Source organism: Micropterus dolomieu, linkage group LG15, assembly GCF_021292245.1.
Source record: "Micropterus dolomieu isolate WLL.071019.BEF.003 ecotype Adirondacks linkage group LG15, ASM2129224v1, whole genome shotgun sequence".
Taxonomy (NCBI): Eukaryota; Metazoa; Chordata; class Actinopteri; order Centrarchiformes; family Centrarchidae; genus Micropterus; species Micropterus dolomieu.
The window spans coordinates 19901420-19919207 of NC_060164.1; the positions used below are offsets into that span (position 1 = coordinate 19901420).

The 17788-nt window shown below is 40.0% G+C and overlaps 1 protein-coding gene across 1 annotated transcript in view; it reads right to left on the reverse strand.

Annotated features, from left to right (window-relative positions):
• The window catches only part of pcnx2 (pecanex 2), a 38066-nt gene that overhangs the window by 12645 nt on the left and 7633 nt on the right, over positions 1–17788 (reverse strand). The window contains exons 8-31 of the mRNA XM_046070047.1: positions 17558–17753; positions 16730–16880; positions 16417–16559; positions 15963–16038; positions 15577–15712; positions 14431–14573; positions 12972–13125; positions 12522–12554; positions 11962–12133; positions 11707–11817; positions 10896–10987; positions 10452–10561; positions 9828–9936; positions 9239–9331; positions 8976–9126; positions 7728–7869; positions 7436–7613; positions 5557–5665; positions 5314–5443; positions 3162–3220; positions 2717–2932; positions 2380–2633; positions 1012–1245; positions 295–398 (exon numbers count right to left, since the gene is read on the reverse strand). Of these exons, the coding sequence (XP_045926003.1) occupies positions 295–398; positions 1012–1245; positions 2380–2633; positions 2717–2932; positions 3162–3220; positions 5314–5443; positions 5557–5665; positions 7436–7613; positions 7728–7869; positions 8976–9126; positions 9239–9331; positions 9828–9936; positions 10452–10561; positions 10896–10987; positions 11707–11817; positions 11962–12133; positions 12522–12554; positions 12972–13125; positions 14431–14573; positions 15577–15712; positions 15963–16038; positions 16417–16559; positions 16730–16880; positions 17558–17753 (3296 nt within the window). The remainder of the gene's footprint in view (positions 1–294; positions 399–1011; positions 1246–2379; positions 2634–2716; positions 2933–3161; positions 3221–5313; positions 5444–5556; positions 5666–7435; positions 7614–7727; positions 7870–8975; positions 9127–9238; positions 9332–9827; positions 9937–10451; positions 10562–10895; positions 10988–11706; positions 11818–11961; positions 12134–12521; positions 12555–12971; positions 13126–14430; positions 14574–15576; positions 15713–15962; positions 16039–16416; positions 16560–16729; positions 16881–17557; positions 17754–17788) is intronic.

Genomic DNA, 17788 nt, shown 5'->3' on the forward strand with positions numbered 1-17788 from the left:
ACATAGAGTCACTTTAATAAATTATGATCGTGCAAACACACAGTAATAAGAACCACGTGTCACTGTCCCCCTACCCTTTTATATATACACCCTTGAATATTTGTAACGATCGCTTACTACAATTCATTAGTCCATAGTGAGAGTTTAACACATGCATCAGATAAAATCCTAAATCCAAATGTCAAGTGGGGGTGTAAGCGTCCCCATGATCTTCCCACACAACTCAATTCAGAAAGTGATTAAATGAAATTCATGAATCTCTTCGTGTTGCTCTTTGGCTTTAATAAGGTTTACCTGTTGGACATGTTGTGTGATGCCGTGCCGAGGGATCTCCTCCCCAGGACGGAGAGAGCGTAACACAGGGTCACCAAAGAAGAGTCTTCATCACTGTCCACAGGCTGGACACAAAGACAAACACAAAGACAGGGCAAACATGAAGAGGCTGGCGTATGGGCCAAAGATGAAAATAAAAAGCATTAAAAGAATTGTGTGACAATTTGCGACTGTAATTGGAGGTTAATTTTCAGTGAAATGCAACTTTGTTTTTCTTTTACTCATTTGACATGTTTGAATAAATGAAAATAGTAGGGCTATGATCAATAAATCAATTTATAGAAAATGAGTGACCACACTTTTGTGATTGATTAATCATATAAGTCATTTTGTACAAAACAATGTCACAGATGAATTGGTTCCAGCTTCTCAGATGTGAATATTTCCTGGTTTTAGTACCCTTTTATGACAGAGTATTATAGGCTTTACACCCGTTGTTATGACAAAACAAGATATATGAATGTGTCAACTTTGAAATTTTGATGGCCAATTTTGATGATGTACTATTTTCAACATTTTAAAGGCTAAGTAATGAGTTGGTTAAGTGAGAAAAATAAAAAGATGAATCAATAATGAAAATAATTCTTAGTTGCAGCTACGATAAACTGGTGTAGAAAATCCCTCAGCTCCTCTCTAACCCATAATAAAGTTTGATAGAATAATCTTTAAGTGACGTACCGTCTCCATCTTCCCAGCACAGTACTGGACCCACTCTAGGTAGACGTTGCAGAAGCTGGCACGCGTCACCCCCTGCAGGCAGTGTACGTAGTCTTCATCGATCTTCACACTAAAGACCTGAGGGTCGCGCTCAATGTGGTGCCACTTGGTGTAGGACTGCAGCGCCTCCTGGATGGTAGCATCCTTTAGCCAGGTGGACAGTTTTGGAGAGTGGACCAGGTAGTACATAATACTCTGAGAGGAGAGGGGTGTGAAGGAGGAGCATCAGACAAAAGCAACACAAGGAAAGCAAAAGACAAATAAGTGTGCACTTGTATATGACTGTGTGTTATAGCTGCTGAACACATCTGGAGTGACTATCAGCAGGCGGCCCTTTGTAATTATTAATGACAAGATACTTTATGTGCTATCAAACTTGAAATTTTAAATACCGCTGAGGAGAGGGTGACTGAATAAGTCAAAAGATGATACCTTATTAAAGTTGCACTGCATACCTTTCCATACCAATGACTCTTCATATTTATAGTATAATAAAATATCTGCTTAAATACACAGAAAATTGATAACAGAATGTCAGCAGATCGCATCATATGCTATTGTGGCTTGCTTAAAACCAGAAGAAACTGATGAAGAAAGACGTGCAGCAATAGTGAGTCCAGGTTAATCTGGACTGAGTGATCGCTTGTTGCTGTTTAGTTTTGGTGTAAAAATATTTCTTAGTATCTCCACTAAAACCAGAAATGAAAATTTCCTTCCAGGCTAGAAAACAAAACATGTTTCCACCTCTAAATGAGCTATATTCAGCCAACCTTTTTTATCTCGGCTGAAAAGAGTTTTATGATACAATCTGGCCTTGAGTAGCTTTAAACAAGTGAATGCTGAAGTGTTAGTGTGTATACTGTTCTGCCACCAAGAACTGCAGCCATCTAAAATACCCAAATATGCAAACCTATACAATGGAGCTTGATGTCGTCAATTAACATGGACATACTGGCATAATCATGGGAAGTTAAACAAGTTAAAAAAAGTAAATTTTTCAAGCTGCAATTTTGCAGTAGTAATATTTTGTGAAAAAAATAACAGACAAAAAGAATTTTAACAAAAAAACACATTCTTTGCTACTTTAGAAACTTTCCTAAGTAACTACTTCACAGTGTTCAACACTTCAATAACCACATTGTGTATCACGATACTGAAAAAAAGTACACGGTTTAGTACCAATGATAGGCAAATGATAAATATCATTATGTTGACCAGTGACCTAGGCAAAAAATGTTGCATGTGTTAACCACAGTCATACAATTATGTAAAAACATGTACTTCTGGAAAATGCACATACACAATCAGATGAACACAAATGAAACATACCTTCAGGTAGTAAGTGATGAGTAGCTTTCGTAGATCGTACACCTGTAGCATTGTGGCGGCATTGTTCTCACTGATGCTGTAACCCTCCAGCAGGTACTTGGTGGCCATCACCTCCCAGGCAAGCCAGCGCAGGTTGAAGGCCGCGTTGCACGACAGCATGTGCGGCAAGTGACCCGGCTCACAGCAGCAGCAAGCGTCGTCTTCCTCCACGCCCTCTGTGATGGCCTCCACCTCTCGCTGCTGGCAGTATGTACCTGGGGTGGAGGCAATCAATCCGTTAGTTTGTCATTCACTCAGAGAGAAGGATGGAAAGTAGGTAGAGATGGTCAAACTGTACCTCTGAACTCCAGACCCCTCAGCTGGAAAGTAACCAACCCATTGCCGATCTCGATGAGGTGGACCAGGGCATTGAGGTAGTCAGAAGCCAGGATGAAACAGTCTCCGGCGCTGTAGTTTCCCCATCGGCCCAGCATAAGGTCGCCACAAAGTGAATGCTGCAGCGAGCGAGTCAGGTACTCGTAAAAGATGGAGTTTAGGTTGCTATCATCACAGCCTGCGAGAGACAGATAGTCGAAAGTGTATACTCAGATGGATGAATGTAAAAAAAACTTTGGTATCTTCACAAAATTGACACAGTGAATATATGAATCAAAACCAATGATAATTTATTCTAAAACGTTACGAGTAATCTTTCAAATATGACTGCTTTACTTATAGAGGACAGAACATTTCAAAAAAGATGCAGCCTGTAACTGATGTAAGTGTAGTTAGAAAGAACTCACCTGTCTCTTTATCCACTTGGGACACCAGTCTGCTGTTGGAGTTGTCAATACGCTTTGTGCTACAAGAGATGGGAGACAAAACAGTACGAACCGTGTCGATTGTTGAGTCCCAAAAAGAAGTTAAAAGGTACCATTTATGCAACGGTGACAAATTGTTCACAAACGTTTGTCATTTAAAATAGGGTCAATAAAATGTGTCAGCTGATAGAACAACAGCTGCCACATCATTATGTATCAATCAATCAAAAACTATTTTAAAATGGCACCCCCGAAACAGCTAATACAGACGATATATCATTTTGAAATCCTCTGTGGACTGTGAAATAAAAAACATAAACACCTCCACATACATCCCCCACACTTGAAACTAAATATTATAAGACTAAGCTATTCTGTTGTCTCACTCCAGCAGAGGTGATGCTGTCAGTGATTTTAATGTCACAAGTTGCAGTTCTAAGACAAACCACACCGTCTAAATCTAATCACAGGCTGCTGTATGTCAAATCCCAGAAGTCTGCACAACAAAGCTCCAAGAGTATTTTTGGAGTGCTTTCAGCGTGCTGAAGAACAAACAGTCCCTCACATGAATAAGTAAGAGGGAACGGAGGGGTTGCGTTGAGTAAGTGTGAGTGAGACTGACAGGAAGAGGGAGTCTGTCTACTAATCTGCCTAGTTTAGCTCCAAAGGATGGACGTGATTTCTTATTCAGTAAATAAAAAACAGATACACACCCAAAATGTTGATGTTATTGTTAAATTCATAATTTATATGGAAGAAGTCATTAATCCATTTCTCAATATTTAACAACTTCAAAACTGTTTAAGTGGCTGTCAGTGCCAAACCCATTCATTTCTACTGAAAAAAATCTTTAAAATCAAGTTAGAAATATGTTGTTTGTGTTTTTATAAATATGTTGTTTGTGTTTTTAACAGCCGGGCACTGTAGCTTTCTGCAAACTTACTCAAGCAGGAGGAAACAGTGCATTTGTTAAGGACTATTTTAGCGCTTGACCATTTGATAATAAAAAATAAGATAAAAAACAATAAAGATGAAAACATAGAATGCCTAACATAAGATGGAAAACCCCACTGAATCATAATAAAAATAAAGTATAAAAATAGAATACAGAGAATGAATAAAATCATGCAAAATGCAGCATTTTAAAAGAAAGTAAAGCAAAGTACAAAACGACTTTCCGGCCTGTATCAGGAAGGTCATAGCTAGTTAAAGGCTAAAGTGAAGAGATAAGTACTTAGCTTTCTTTTAAGAATATTTAGCAAACTGGCTTCCCTGATAACTACTGTGTTCCATAGCTTTGGGGCGTCACTGACAAAGGATGCTTCCCAGATTTTCTTTTGCTGTTTCTGGGAACCTCCAATAATCCAGCAGCAGATGATCGCAGGGTTCTTGAGTTAGCAATGTAGCTTAGTCCTAGGCCATTAAGGGCTTTGTACTGTATATAAGGAGGACATCGATCCTAATTGTTGCAGGAAGCCAGTGCAGAGCAGCTAAAACTGGACTAATGTGCTCTCTCCTCTTGGTTCCGAGTTTTGAATGAGCTGAAGTCTCTCAGTGTTTTTGGGAGGTCAGTAAAAAGTGCATTATAGTAATTGAGTCAGTTGAAATAATGGAATGAATCAGTTTTCAGTGTATTTTTGATTTATAAATAGTTGTACTTTAGCTTTGTATCTATAGTGAAAAAATTACGTTTTTGTCACCTTTCGTCACCATGTCAATCTTGTTAATCCCAGGAGTCAATTTTGCCAGATTATTGAACAGCATTTATCTTTTTGTTTTTATAACCGACTAGCAGAATTTCAGTTTTGTCTAGAAAGTTCTCATCCATTATATTTTGCTAGTCGCTATTTACAGCAGCAGGAGCAGGATGTGGCATTGACTCAAAATAAACTACACTGTGTGTGGAACATGTCACATGTGAAACATTGTGGCTTAGTGATGTGTTCTAAATCATTTTTGGATTACAATGGAAGTTTATGGCACCCTGTTAGTATGATGAACTTGCACTTTGCACTTGTCTTTTCATGGGATTTGTTGACAATTTGACCTATTATTTACCTAGCAGCTTTTCAAAATGTCCTAAATCTGGATTCACACATCTCCACATGCTCACTGACTTTGTCAGGGGCCTTACTTGTAGTTTCGCTCCCAGAACTTGATGGGCCGCGGGTAGGAAGAAATGAAGATGGCGCTGCCCAGGAAGGGAGCAAGCGGGGTGTAGAAGATGGTGGTGAGCAGAGTCTGGAGCAGCAGCATGGCTGAGTCTGGACACACACACCAGTCAAGGAAAGAAAAGCAGGTACTGATGCACTCTTGATCTCACACACGCACACCCACACACACACACACACACACACAGGTCTTAGAGAAAGGATACGTGGTACAGCAAATGGCTGAGCAAAGGCATGGAAAGCACTGCCCCAGGCAATCTGCCAGGGAGCGATGTAAACCAGGATGAAGTGAAGCTTCAGCAGCAGCTCACGCATCTGGACAGAAACAGAAACAACACACAGTCAGTCCCATATGGACAGAACCCAACAGAACCCGACATTCTTCCACTATAAATGTTAATAAGCTCTCTGTGGTTAAATTACAGTGCATAAAGAAAACCTATTAAAAATATATATATTTTGGCTCTGACTTGGCTACTCAAGGACATTCACCTTCATATGCTTAAGCCAATGCATTGTTTTTTTGGCGGTGTGTTTAAGGTCACTGTCATGCTGGAAGGTGAACCACATGCCCATCTTCAGCTTTCTAGTAGAGACCTGCAGGTTTTCCTCAAGAATTTGAGTGTACTTAACTGCATCCATCCCTTCAATCTGACCAATTGCCCAGTCCTCACTGAAGAGAAACACCCCCACAACATTATGCTGCCAGCACCATGCTTCACAGTGGGTATGGTGTGTTTTGGGTGGTGTGCTGTGGTCTTTGCCAAACATAACACTTGATATTCAGCACAAAAACTTCAATCTTGGTTTCATATGACCATAAAACCTTTTGCCACATGGCATTAGAATCTTCAAAGTGTTTTTTGCACAGCGCAAACGAGACTCAGCGTGGGCCTTTTTCAGAAGAGGCTTCTTTCTTGCCACCCTGCCATACGGGCCAGCTTTGCGTAAAGCTTGTGAGATTGTTGACCAATCTCAGCCATAAAGACTTGCAATTCCTTCAAAGTAGCCATTGGCCTCTTGGTAGGTTCCCTGATCAATATACTCCTGGCTCGGTCATCCAGTTTGGAGGGACGGTCCGATCTAGGCAAGGTGGTGGTGGTGCCATACTTCCACTTCTTAATAATGCTCTGACCAGTACTCAAACACAGGAATAGCTAAAGCCTTTGAAATCTTTTTGTTGTGCCTTTCTACAGTTTTATCCCAGGGTCCTTTTGAAAGCATCTTTCCTTCCATGGTGTATTCTTTACATTTCCTTGCAATACTAGTAATGGAATCATCATGTAACAGCCGGTTTAAACCTGAAGTAATCAAAACCACTTAAATTAATGTCAGGTGGAAGTAAGCAAGTTTATACTGGCTACTCTAAGGGGCTGATCACTCACCAGGTATTTCACTAATTAAATGTTAAGAATTATTTAGCACTTTTTCAAATGTTATTTTCCCTTTGATGTTGAGGATTATAATGTGTAAATACAGTTGGAAAAAGTTAGATTTAATTTAATTTCCAGTGTGTAAGGTGCTAAGAAGTAAGGATGTTGACAGGGTGTGATGATTTTCTTTAAGCACTGTATTTACACACATACAAATGTGTACAAAGCACTGTATTTGCACATACAAACAAAACACACAAAAAATGTTTTCCTACAGTCACATATCAGCCCAGAAAAAGAAGATTTGTGTTTCAAAATCATTGTAAAACTATTCATGGTAAAAGAAATATGTTTATGCTGCATTCAATCAGCTAACAATAGTCGACAGAGGGTTTCCATTACTGATCCTTTTTAAAGGGGTCCTCCACTGTGATGACATCATAAAACTGACCTTTGTTTGTAAAATTGGTGGAGTTCTCCTTCAAGTGAAATCATTAAAATAACTTCAAAGGTCAGTCCAGTCACACCCTATGTATTTTTTCTCTCTCTGTACTATGAGTTTGTCTCTATTTCTAAGTATCGGTTGGTCTCTGTATCTATTTATCGTTGTGTGTCGCATCTATCTTTCAGATATCTATCTTTCCCATACACAGCACATTAGCTTACACACACCCACACACTGTCCAGATATCAATGAACCCTGTTCTCTCACCTTGTGGAAAACAATAGACATGATGAAGAAGTCCAGCAGGAAGCTCTCCGAGGATTGTGGACAGTCAAAGTGGAAAAAGACAAGCGTGAAGAGCAGAGTGAGGAACTGGAAGCTGGGATCACAGAAGGATGAGCGCAGGAGTTTCAGTCCAGCAATTGTCGTCAGGAGAACATCACAGCTGGAGGCGGCACAAACAGACTTTAGACAACAGATTCACCACACACCTGATGGACAGGCAGACTGACACTGCAGATGTGACGCTGTGTGTTTGTGGCTGAATGTGTCTACTCACTGGATTCCCAGCTTCTTGCGGTGACTGAGGGCGAAGCCATCATTAGTGAGTGCGCTCAGTACGATAGCGGGATACACCACGTACTTCTCAAAGCACAGGAGCCCCACATACAGTCGCTCAAACCACATCAGCACAGCGTCCTCTGTAACACAAGCAAGAATAATGAAATAGCACAAGCAGATCAGAATCAGAGCACAGAGAGAGCTAGTTCAGGGTTTTTCTTTTGTGTTTTATTCGCTTTTTAGCAAAGGAAGTTACATTGATACGTCATAATCGTCATGAAAAGACAGCCATTTTGAAATCCTTTTTACCTCTGCCGAGGAAGCTTTGCTTTTGGCCTTATAAGGTTGTTTGTTTGTATCTTAGTAAAACTGACACGATCTCAGTGAGATCTGAATTTTTTAAATATAGCAAAATATGATGGAAATTCATTAGTTGTAGTAAAATAGGAACATGATAGCCAGAACGTGGTGGTCATTATTAAGTTATAGTGTTAAGTCCTAATTTTCACAAATAGGATTTAGTAATCTCCAACAAGACTAAAAGTTGACAGCCATGCTAGCACCTCAGAGAGACTCTACTTAGGCACAGTGGTGCTTTGAGCTAAACGCAAACGTCGGCATTCTAACATGCTCACAGTGAAAATGCTAACATGCTAATGTTTAGCAGGTGTTGTTTTAACCATGTTCACCATCTTAGTTTAACCTGTTAGGATTGCTAACATTTGGTGGTACAGCTGAGGCTGAATGTAATTAGTTTTGCAGGTATTTGGTAATAAACCAAAGTATTGGACAAATTTGACCTGATGATCTCAGAGGATCCCCAAGGTTTTTACAAATCATCCTCAGGAGGACATTAATGTGTGAGATTTCATGGCAATCCAAGAGACACGGCAGTGGTTGTTGAGAAATTTCACTCAAAATCACAAATGTCAGCTTTATGGTGGCGCTGCAGGAAATGTCATGAGGATTCTTCATCTGTGCACCTTGAATGTCTGTACAAAATGCTGTACCAATCCTTCAAGCAGATGTCAAAATATTTCACCGTTAAAACATTGACCTACAGGTGGTGCTACAGAAAAAATCATCTCTGAGTCTGTAGGATTCATCCTCATTTTCATTTTTTCAAATTATTCATATAGAGAGCAGTATGTCCTTTTCTTCTGTGCGTACTTTACAAGTTGATCCAGGGGTTTACATACTTTATTTTAACAGACAGCTGTGGACTATATGCAGTAGGAGTGCTGACCTCTGGGTTCAAACTGGTAGTACTCCTTGGTCTTTAGGACTGGATGGGATATCCACAACCAAGGATGATGCTTCCTCAGCTGGGGGATCAGGTAGTGGGTTACAAACCCCACCGTCCCTGCCAGAGCGTACAGCACGATGGTCACAAAGGGCTGGAAACAAGTTGGTGTATAACGAAAGAGACATGATGAAAATTAACAATTAGGCAAAACACAGAGATCACAAGTAGAAGACATAGAAAGAGGAGACGAAGGAGAATCTCACCTTGAGAGACAGAAACACGGTGCTGGCAGTGATGGCGAAGGTTAGGATGTAGGCAACAGAGCACACAATCACATCCGACAGCAGAATCTCCTTCTGCAGAGCACGAGAGACAGAGAGAGAGAGAGAGAGAGAGAGAAGAGAGCTACAATCACTGATAATCCACAACGAAGGAAAACGCACTAATTTGTCAGACTCATTTAGGTGTGTGATTATTTCTGTCTAATCGTTCTGAGCTCTCAATTTCTGGAGATCATGGACACAGCAGCTTTAGAAGAGTTAAGAGCTTCACAATCCCCATTAATACAGTCAAAAGCGGCAGGAGGCCTGTTTTCTCCAACACATAATTACCTGTAATCACACAGAATGATCGACAGCAAACATTGTTTTATTGTCTCGCTTGCAACACTGAGTTTAAAAAAACTATTCAATTGATGCTTAGAGGGGTAAAATGAACCCTTGAAAGGTGTGTTTATGCATTTACAGAGGTAAATTATTCAATGGCTGATAATAAACTCGACCGTAACTCACCATCTTCCACTTACAACATTATTGATTAAACAAAACTTCATCAATAATAATTTTTAGTCACCATAGAGTTCTGCAGTTTCTCAGGCAGTGGGTCTTTACTCTCCGTGTCTTCCTCCTCCTCTTCCTCACTCTCCACCAAAGCGGGCATTAACTTTGACTTGATCAAAGATCTGTAAATAAAAATGTTAAATGTGTAGCATGAGACTTTAGGAATGAGAGGATCTTATTTGTTGAGTAACATGAACAGATTTTTTGTTACAAACTTGAATATTTTAATAAACTAAACTTCTTTACAACAGCAATATTGGTATCAAATGTTTATATTTCACACATTAATGGAACAGATTCACATTGTTTTCCTTTTTTTGTGTGTTGACTTCTGACTTTCTTTATTCAGCTTTTAACAGGTTGAAACAAAACACGCTGAGTAAAAGTGAAAAATAATATTTATGAAGATTATTTTCAATTTATGTTCACAATTAACAGTCAGATTAAGTTCAAATGGCACAAATAATTAGGTATAAACATTTCCCATATGAAGTAGAGAATAGTATATTTCCTCATGTCAAACGTAGACCATATCTCAGCTCTCCTTTTTTCCATGCACCCCTCTAATCTTTAATTTAAAGACTATTTATTAGAGAATTAAGTGTGTGCATGCAAATACACACACACTTATACTCACAGTAGTACAGAGGGGTCACTGCTCTGTCGGCTGAGGTGGTAAGAGAAGACCACCAAAAGGCCACAGAAACCAGAGAACAAAGCTGGGGTGTGCTGCTCATCCCACGGCTCCTGTAACCACACACAGACAGCATGAATCACACTATCATGTACCTTTGATATCAGACTGAGGCTTTTAGATCTTTACAGTTTAAAAGCTTATTCCCCGCAGTTCTTTTTGCAGTCTAGTTTGAAGGAAGACTACAAACACTTTGTATTTTGCTGCAGCTCTACTTAGTTCCATCAGTGAAACTGCCTGGCTGCACACTATTTATAACTTCTTCTAATCCTATAACCAAGATGATGACCATGAACACAAAGGAGAGGAGAAGGGAGGAGAGAGAGGGGGCAATATTCACATCTACTACCTAAGCTCTGTTTTGTTTTATATCCAGTTCATCTCTACCTTGAGAGCTCCGAAGCAGAAACCGTAGAGCAGAGACAGAGCAGCCAGACTGCGTAGGATGCTGTAGATTGCAGAGATGAGACTTGTAGCAGCTGAGACACACAAAATAGAGTGAGGATGATAATCCAGGCAGTAGTAATATACAGTACAATAAGAATCAAAGCCAAGCATGAACTGCAGTCTTAGCTTTACAGGTTTTAAATCACTAAGAAGATTTATCTTTACTTAAATGCCACGAAAATGTGTTTTTGCAATCAGCTTTAAACTATGAGTAATGGTTTCATACACAAACACACGATCTTAAAGTAAGAGCGGTTTTGAACATTTCACATGACAGATTTCTGTATGTCTCAGTTGGAGAAAAGTGACGTCACATTTTCGTGCACCAATCAGGATTCGGCAACACTTGAATCAGAAAATGACAACAGTTGCTGGTATGTTTTGTCAATCAAATCTGGTTAAACCACACCCAGACAGTCCCGATGAAGCAGGTTAGGTTAGAGTTGATAAACTCTTACTAAACAATAGCTAAATGTTGTCGTTTTGGTTGCTGAGTTTCAGTCATGAATATTTCATTTTTTGCCAGGTCTCTCTTGAAAAAAAGGTTTTATCTCAATTAGATCATCTGGTTAAATAAAGGTTAGAAAGAAATACTCAATAGCCAGGTTTTAAACATTGAATACATATTACACAGATTACACACACACATGCATATACCACAGCCACACATCCACAAAGGCATAGTGAAATGACAGTTTACAATAAAAACAAGTATTACTGAAATCAAAACATTTGAAACAGCTTTACGAACCTGTCCCTCCAAAAAGGTGCATGTCAATCTGCTCCAGCAGGTAGATAGTGAAGGTGTTGATCTGAGGGAAAAGGCCCACCAGGAAGGTGATTGGGAAGCAGTAGGTAAAACCTGTTTTATGCATTAAACAGAAGACATTTCTCAGTATCTCTCAAATGATTGTGTTGAACAGGAAATAAAAAAAATTATCAGCAACAAATAAAATAGCCTGGTAATAAAATAAAAGCCCCCTTTAAAGGCTACATTTATCCCTACCCACTAGCAGGTCTCGTATGAAGTGCAGAGCGTCATGGCAGACGATGGTGACTCCATACAGGGTGGAGACAGGCAGGTCCTTTCTCCTCAGCAGCTGCTCCAGCAGCCAGATCAGAGCACAGAAGATGCAGAAGTAGGCCGCTCGGCTGTAGGCCACCAGCTGATTGTGACCCTAGAGACACACACACAGGTTAGGATGATTAGACAGTTTAATATGTTATTACCTGCAAGACACTACAACATAATAATGGAATCACAATTACAAACACTGTAACAAAGTTGGATCACATTAGGTCGAATACACTTTTATGTGTTGTCACAGTAACATGACACAACTCAGTGAGCTCCAAAGAGGTTATATCAACTGCAGCCACATTGGTGGTGCATCAGTCAAAACACAGCAAAATGGTTAATATGGAAAAGGGAACTGTTTTTGAATTCATGACATCATATTCTAAAACCTCCATCATAAAGAGGAACAGCTGTCACAAGGGGTTTCGTTTGACTTAACTCTGTAATATTTCCTCTGAGACTCAGTAACAAAGTATCATTAAACTCACGTGTGTTGGTGAAGCTGCATCTGGTTGAACACTCTGGAAAACAGAAGCCAATACTGAATCACTATTTGTAAATGAACATGTGAACATTTGCTAACAGCACTGTTACTGCTGAGTTCAACAGAGAGGAAGTGAGTGGGAGCAAATAGGAACTGCAAAGTCCGGAGTCAGTTTTACTTTTCATCTACATGAGGTCACCGTGGCACACATTTTGAGCTCACACATCATTCATTCCTCACTGCAAGTTGTTTTTAGAAGTGAAATGTTTTTCCTTTTTGTCACAGAAAGCTGACAAAGCAGTTGCTTTGATTTTTCCTCACAGTTTGTTCCACCTGCTCAGTAAAGACTCACAGCCATGGTCATACGGCATGGCTTGTAATTCAGTGGCTGGACACACATAAAGTTTAGGTCATATCCACAACCTTCTGCAGAGATTTGTGGGGTTTGTTTTACCTTCAGTAAGGAATACTGACAGCTGGCAATGACCAGGCAGAACTGGAAGACCCAGAAGTCTTTGAAGCAGCCATGGTTAAGAAGCACAAAACCCAGGAAGGAAACCAGAAAGGCCATGAAGACTGCAACTAGATTCTCCAGAACGTCCTGGTTTCTACAAGAACAACGCATACAAAAGCATATACAATTTACAGCATATACAATTTGCATTTGGTAGTTTTACACAGAACTGTTGCTCATTTGCTGCTGTATTTAAAACACCTGACTTACTGTCTTAAAGGACTGAATTGCTGCTCAACTGATGATTAACTTGAAAAGACATTAAATTGATTGATCAAACTGGGGAAAATGACACACAATTTAGGGTGTTTTCACACCTGTAGTTAAGAGAGAGAAGAAAATGATACACTGTTGCATTTTAGTTCTGGTCCGGTTCATGTTTTGCATTGCAGTTTTACAAACGAACCAAGAGAAGTAACCATGATGTTATACAGACTTACAGGTAACTTGTTGATTGGACAGCTTTGGCGATGTCCCACGTGGGGAAATCAAACTCCAGTGACTGACAGAAGTTTATGCAGCAATTTAATGCTTGCGATCTGTATCGCAAAGAGCTCACAAAGCAATAATTTATTATAAGCATCATTAGTAATGTTAGAGTGCAGATTGACCACATAGCCTATTTTGAATAATAATGTCAAAACAAAACATTTGTCTATACGTTACCAAATGATTTTCATAAACATAGCATGGCGTATACAAATCAGTTAGATTGCTAAACACATTTCACCGTCAGCAGATGGATTTACTAGTGGTTTAGCTTTGGAAATAATGCTCAGATCTCATCTTTCTCAGTTTTCACACCACAAATGAACTGCACCAGAGTTGGTAGCGTACCAAGACCACCTCTTCAAGAAGGTCTCGGTACGCTTATTTGGTCCACTTCTGGTACGCACCCGAGTTCTATTGCTGCATTCACACCTGCCCAAACGAACCGCACCAAGGGGCAAAACTAATTCTAGTGCTATTCAACCGAACTAAATGAGGCAGGTGTGAAAGCATCCTAAGTGATTCTGAAAGTGTTTGAGATTTAAAGAGACAAGACAACAAACATCCCGTGAATGGCATTCTTGTGGGTGAAATCACCTTGTTTATCAGAATTTGGAGGACAAATTTGGAAGAATTTGGAGAAAATCATGTAAACCACCAACAACACTAACATGGCATGGTGTAAAATGTAAAGCAAATTGTAAAAATGTAGCAAAAATGTAAAATTTTATGTATTAGTTTCACAGAGAAAATATCTAAAATACCAAAGTCTTTGTAGGTACTATTATAGCTATAGTGAGAATTTCCCAGCTGAATAATGTGTATGATGCTTGATTCCTAGACTTCAGACTTCCAAATATGTGGTCACACCTGTGAAAAGAGCTTTGCAGGCAGGTTTTTTGTGTATTACCTGTCCAAAAGGGCAAGCAGGGTGAGTCGATCATATAAAATGTTGATCCACTTCCCAGGAAACAGTTTGAGTTTGTAATAAATCTTCCTGGTTGGTTTCTCCTGAGTGGAAGTCTCTGACGACTCATCCAAGGAATCCTCCTCCTGACACATGCACACAAACACAAATAATTTATACAGACATGAGCTGCAATCATTCAGAAAACAGAGTCTGATGTTTTATATATACATGATTTCCCATGCAGGATATTTCAAAACACAGTCCGGATCATTATCAAGTACACACACACACAAAGTGGTGCATTAATGATTCAGCAGAGTCTGTGTTGTTTCAGCTTCAACGACTGATCCAGACAGCTTATGTCACCCCTGCTGGTCTGTATCCAGCAGTGATGTAGACTAATTCGGGACTAATCATTTGTTTCAAACAGCAGCAATGACTCATATTTTTTCTGCCGTATAGTTTGACAGAGAGAAAGCACTAATCCGATTAACCAGTTGATTGATTATTTGGGAACATGTTATGGCGAAAGTTTTAAACTCTGTGTTTTTAATGAGTAGAAATACAAATAGAAAAAAGGATCAACAATTTTTTTTTAACTATATCGATGATGTTGTTCATGTATGAATTCGTCTATATTTGATCTTTTTATTGACTGTTCGTTAAAACGTGTTATTTGTTAATCCAATTTGACCTATTCGTTTGATAGATGACTTGATTTATTCGTTTAATATTTGGTAAACAAAGTTATGTTTACATTTACTGTTTCTCACCAGAACACATCATGTGTGTCCTTGAGACCTAACAAATACGCTGAAATAATTTCCGGCCTCATAAAACATTTGCAAAACTGATTTTTGGAAGAATTTGAAACAATACATTGTTTACATCCTTGTTTGTTTGCTAGCAGTCTTCTGTTCAATCTCTTTGTTGGCACATTGCTAACTGCTATGTTTCTTGGCACATTACCAGCACCAGCTGTCGATCAGTGAACACTTTTACTAGTTTACTAGTGGTCAAAAACCCACAGGGTACCTTTAATATAAATGTTTTGTCCTGTTTGTAGTCTGAGCAAATCAGGTTTAGTGAATCATGGATGCTATTGGTATGCAGAGCAAGAAAGAAAATGTGAAAGCAGATGGACACCTGGAATATCTCAGGGTGCGTCCTTCGTGGCCGAAGCCTGTGTGCAGGGATGATGCGTCGCTGGAAAGGGCAGTCTGTGTGACCGCCCGCAAGGCCATCTTGACACTCTGAGTTTGAAGAAGTTGACAGCAGGTCACTGAAGACACACACACACATAACAGGCTGATGTTAATATGTGGAATAAACCTCATTACACAGGCAGTAATGGTAGTTTAGGCAGAAATGTAAAATGTACGTGGTAGAGGAACATGCAGGTAGACACAGTAGGAAAAGGAAGAACATGAGAAAAATGTAGATAAAGAAAATTCACTTATTGCAAGTAAAGGTAGAGATGACGAAGTGGGTGAGGAAAAGAGAGGTAAAAAAAGATTTGACAGCAGCTTTACATGTTGCCGGTGATGAGCTCTGCTCCCAGTGGCAGGTTGAGAGCTCTCTCTGCGTACAGCTTACGAGGCCTGTCTCCTGGTGAGATAAACACACACATAAAACTTGTCAGACAATTTCTCTTTGGATAAGTAATGTCCAGCACATCCTGCTCATGAGTAGCTAAATCTATTATGCAGGATTTTTTATCATTACAGCCAGACATCCGAGATTGAACAGCTGAACATCTTGGAGCTGTTCCAGAAAAATGTCATTTAATCTACCAGCTTTTTGAGCTGATTCAAAAGTGAAGCCATCAGCTCCTGGCAGAGCCTCCCTCACATACTGTATATTTGTTCAAAAGATCAAAATATTATCAGACCGTCCCAGCACAAATAGATTCCTCAAACTGATCAGGGACCTGTGTGATTGACTGTATTAACAGCGCTTCATTATTGTTTTAGGGTAGCTGCTTACTGTGTACTGTGTGGAAGGTGTAGGCATCTTCTTTGTTGGTGGCCTCTGGTCTGCAGATGACCTGCAGCATGGAGCTCTCTGACTGAGAAGTTTGTGAGGGCAATGAATCATAGTCCGGATCCTTCTCTCTGTCTGTCTGTGGACTGCAAACAGGACACGCAATCATCTGGGGATCCTGGGTGCCAGGTGCTTGAATCCATTAGTGTGTATGTAAGTCCCACAAATGTGTGTGTGTGTGTGTGTGTGTGTGTCTGAGGGACTTCAGCTGCGTGCACATTTTTATTGAAGCATGTGAGTGTAGAGCCATGTGTACCTGTCAGGAGAGACTATTGGGATTTGTGTGGGTGGTATAGCCTGTAGTGTGTCCGTAGGCAGACTGGTGGGTGGTTTGGGCCTCTCTCGTTTGTTGTCTGTATTGGTCTCTGTTATCGTCTCATCTGGTCTGGAAGTTGCACTCAGACTCTCTGCAAACACATCAAATGAAATGTATCTCATTAGCAGGCAGCTAGAAAAAAAGCTCTGTATGCTCGCTGCCCAGCACCAAAAAGCAGACAAGTGAATGAACACAGTGGAGCATTTAGCAAGCTAACAGGCAATGATTTCCTTCAGGAGTTGGTGGAGAACAAAAACAAAGCTATAATGAGAGCGAAAATTGGACTTATATCTGTCAGGTGGCCAGAAACAAACTCCAAATGGCTGCTAATGTCGCTCCGTGTGTGCTGCGTGTGTGTAAATTAGCTTAATAAGGCAACGCTGAGTTTGAAGCTTGTTACGCTGACCCCGATGTGATCACAAAACTTAATGAAGGATTAACCAGAGGAATCACCATTTCAGCAATATTTACAAGATCACTAGCTGCCTCTACAAGCTATGCTGCCCAACATTAGCACCCTTTGAGCCTAACCACACAAAAAACACCCTGTTAATTTGAACTCAGCAGATGTTGTTAAAATGACTGTCATACGTAGATTAGCATTACTTTTAACAATAATTAGCAACCACACATGCATCTAATGTATACGTATATATTATATATCACTTTTTATATCATATAGTATCATTTTTCAACATAAGTATCATGTAACATCTGTCATAACTCTGACCCTGTAGAATGTGTACAGGAGGAGGTAAAGGAACAAACCCTCTTGCTGAGATTCACCTCCCTCTGCAGTTCCCACTTCCTCTTTGCGTTCCGGCCCCCCGTCTTCCTGTGTGCTGGCACCTCCCCCTCTGGTACTGAGGTACCCCAACAAGGAAACAAACTCCAAGAAGTTGGATTCGTTAGGAATCTGGCCCTCCTTCGCTTCCAGATCTGACTTGGAAGTGGTCATGCTGGGCTGATAGAGAGACAGATGTTTGTACGTATGCATGG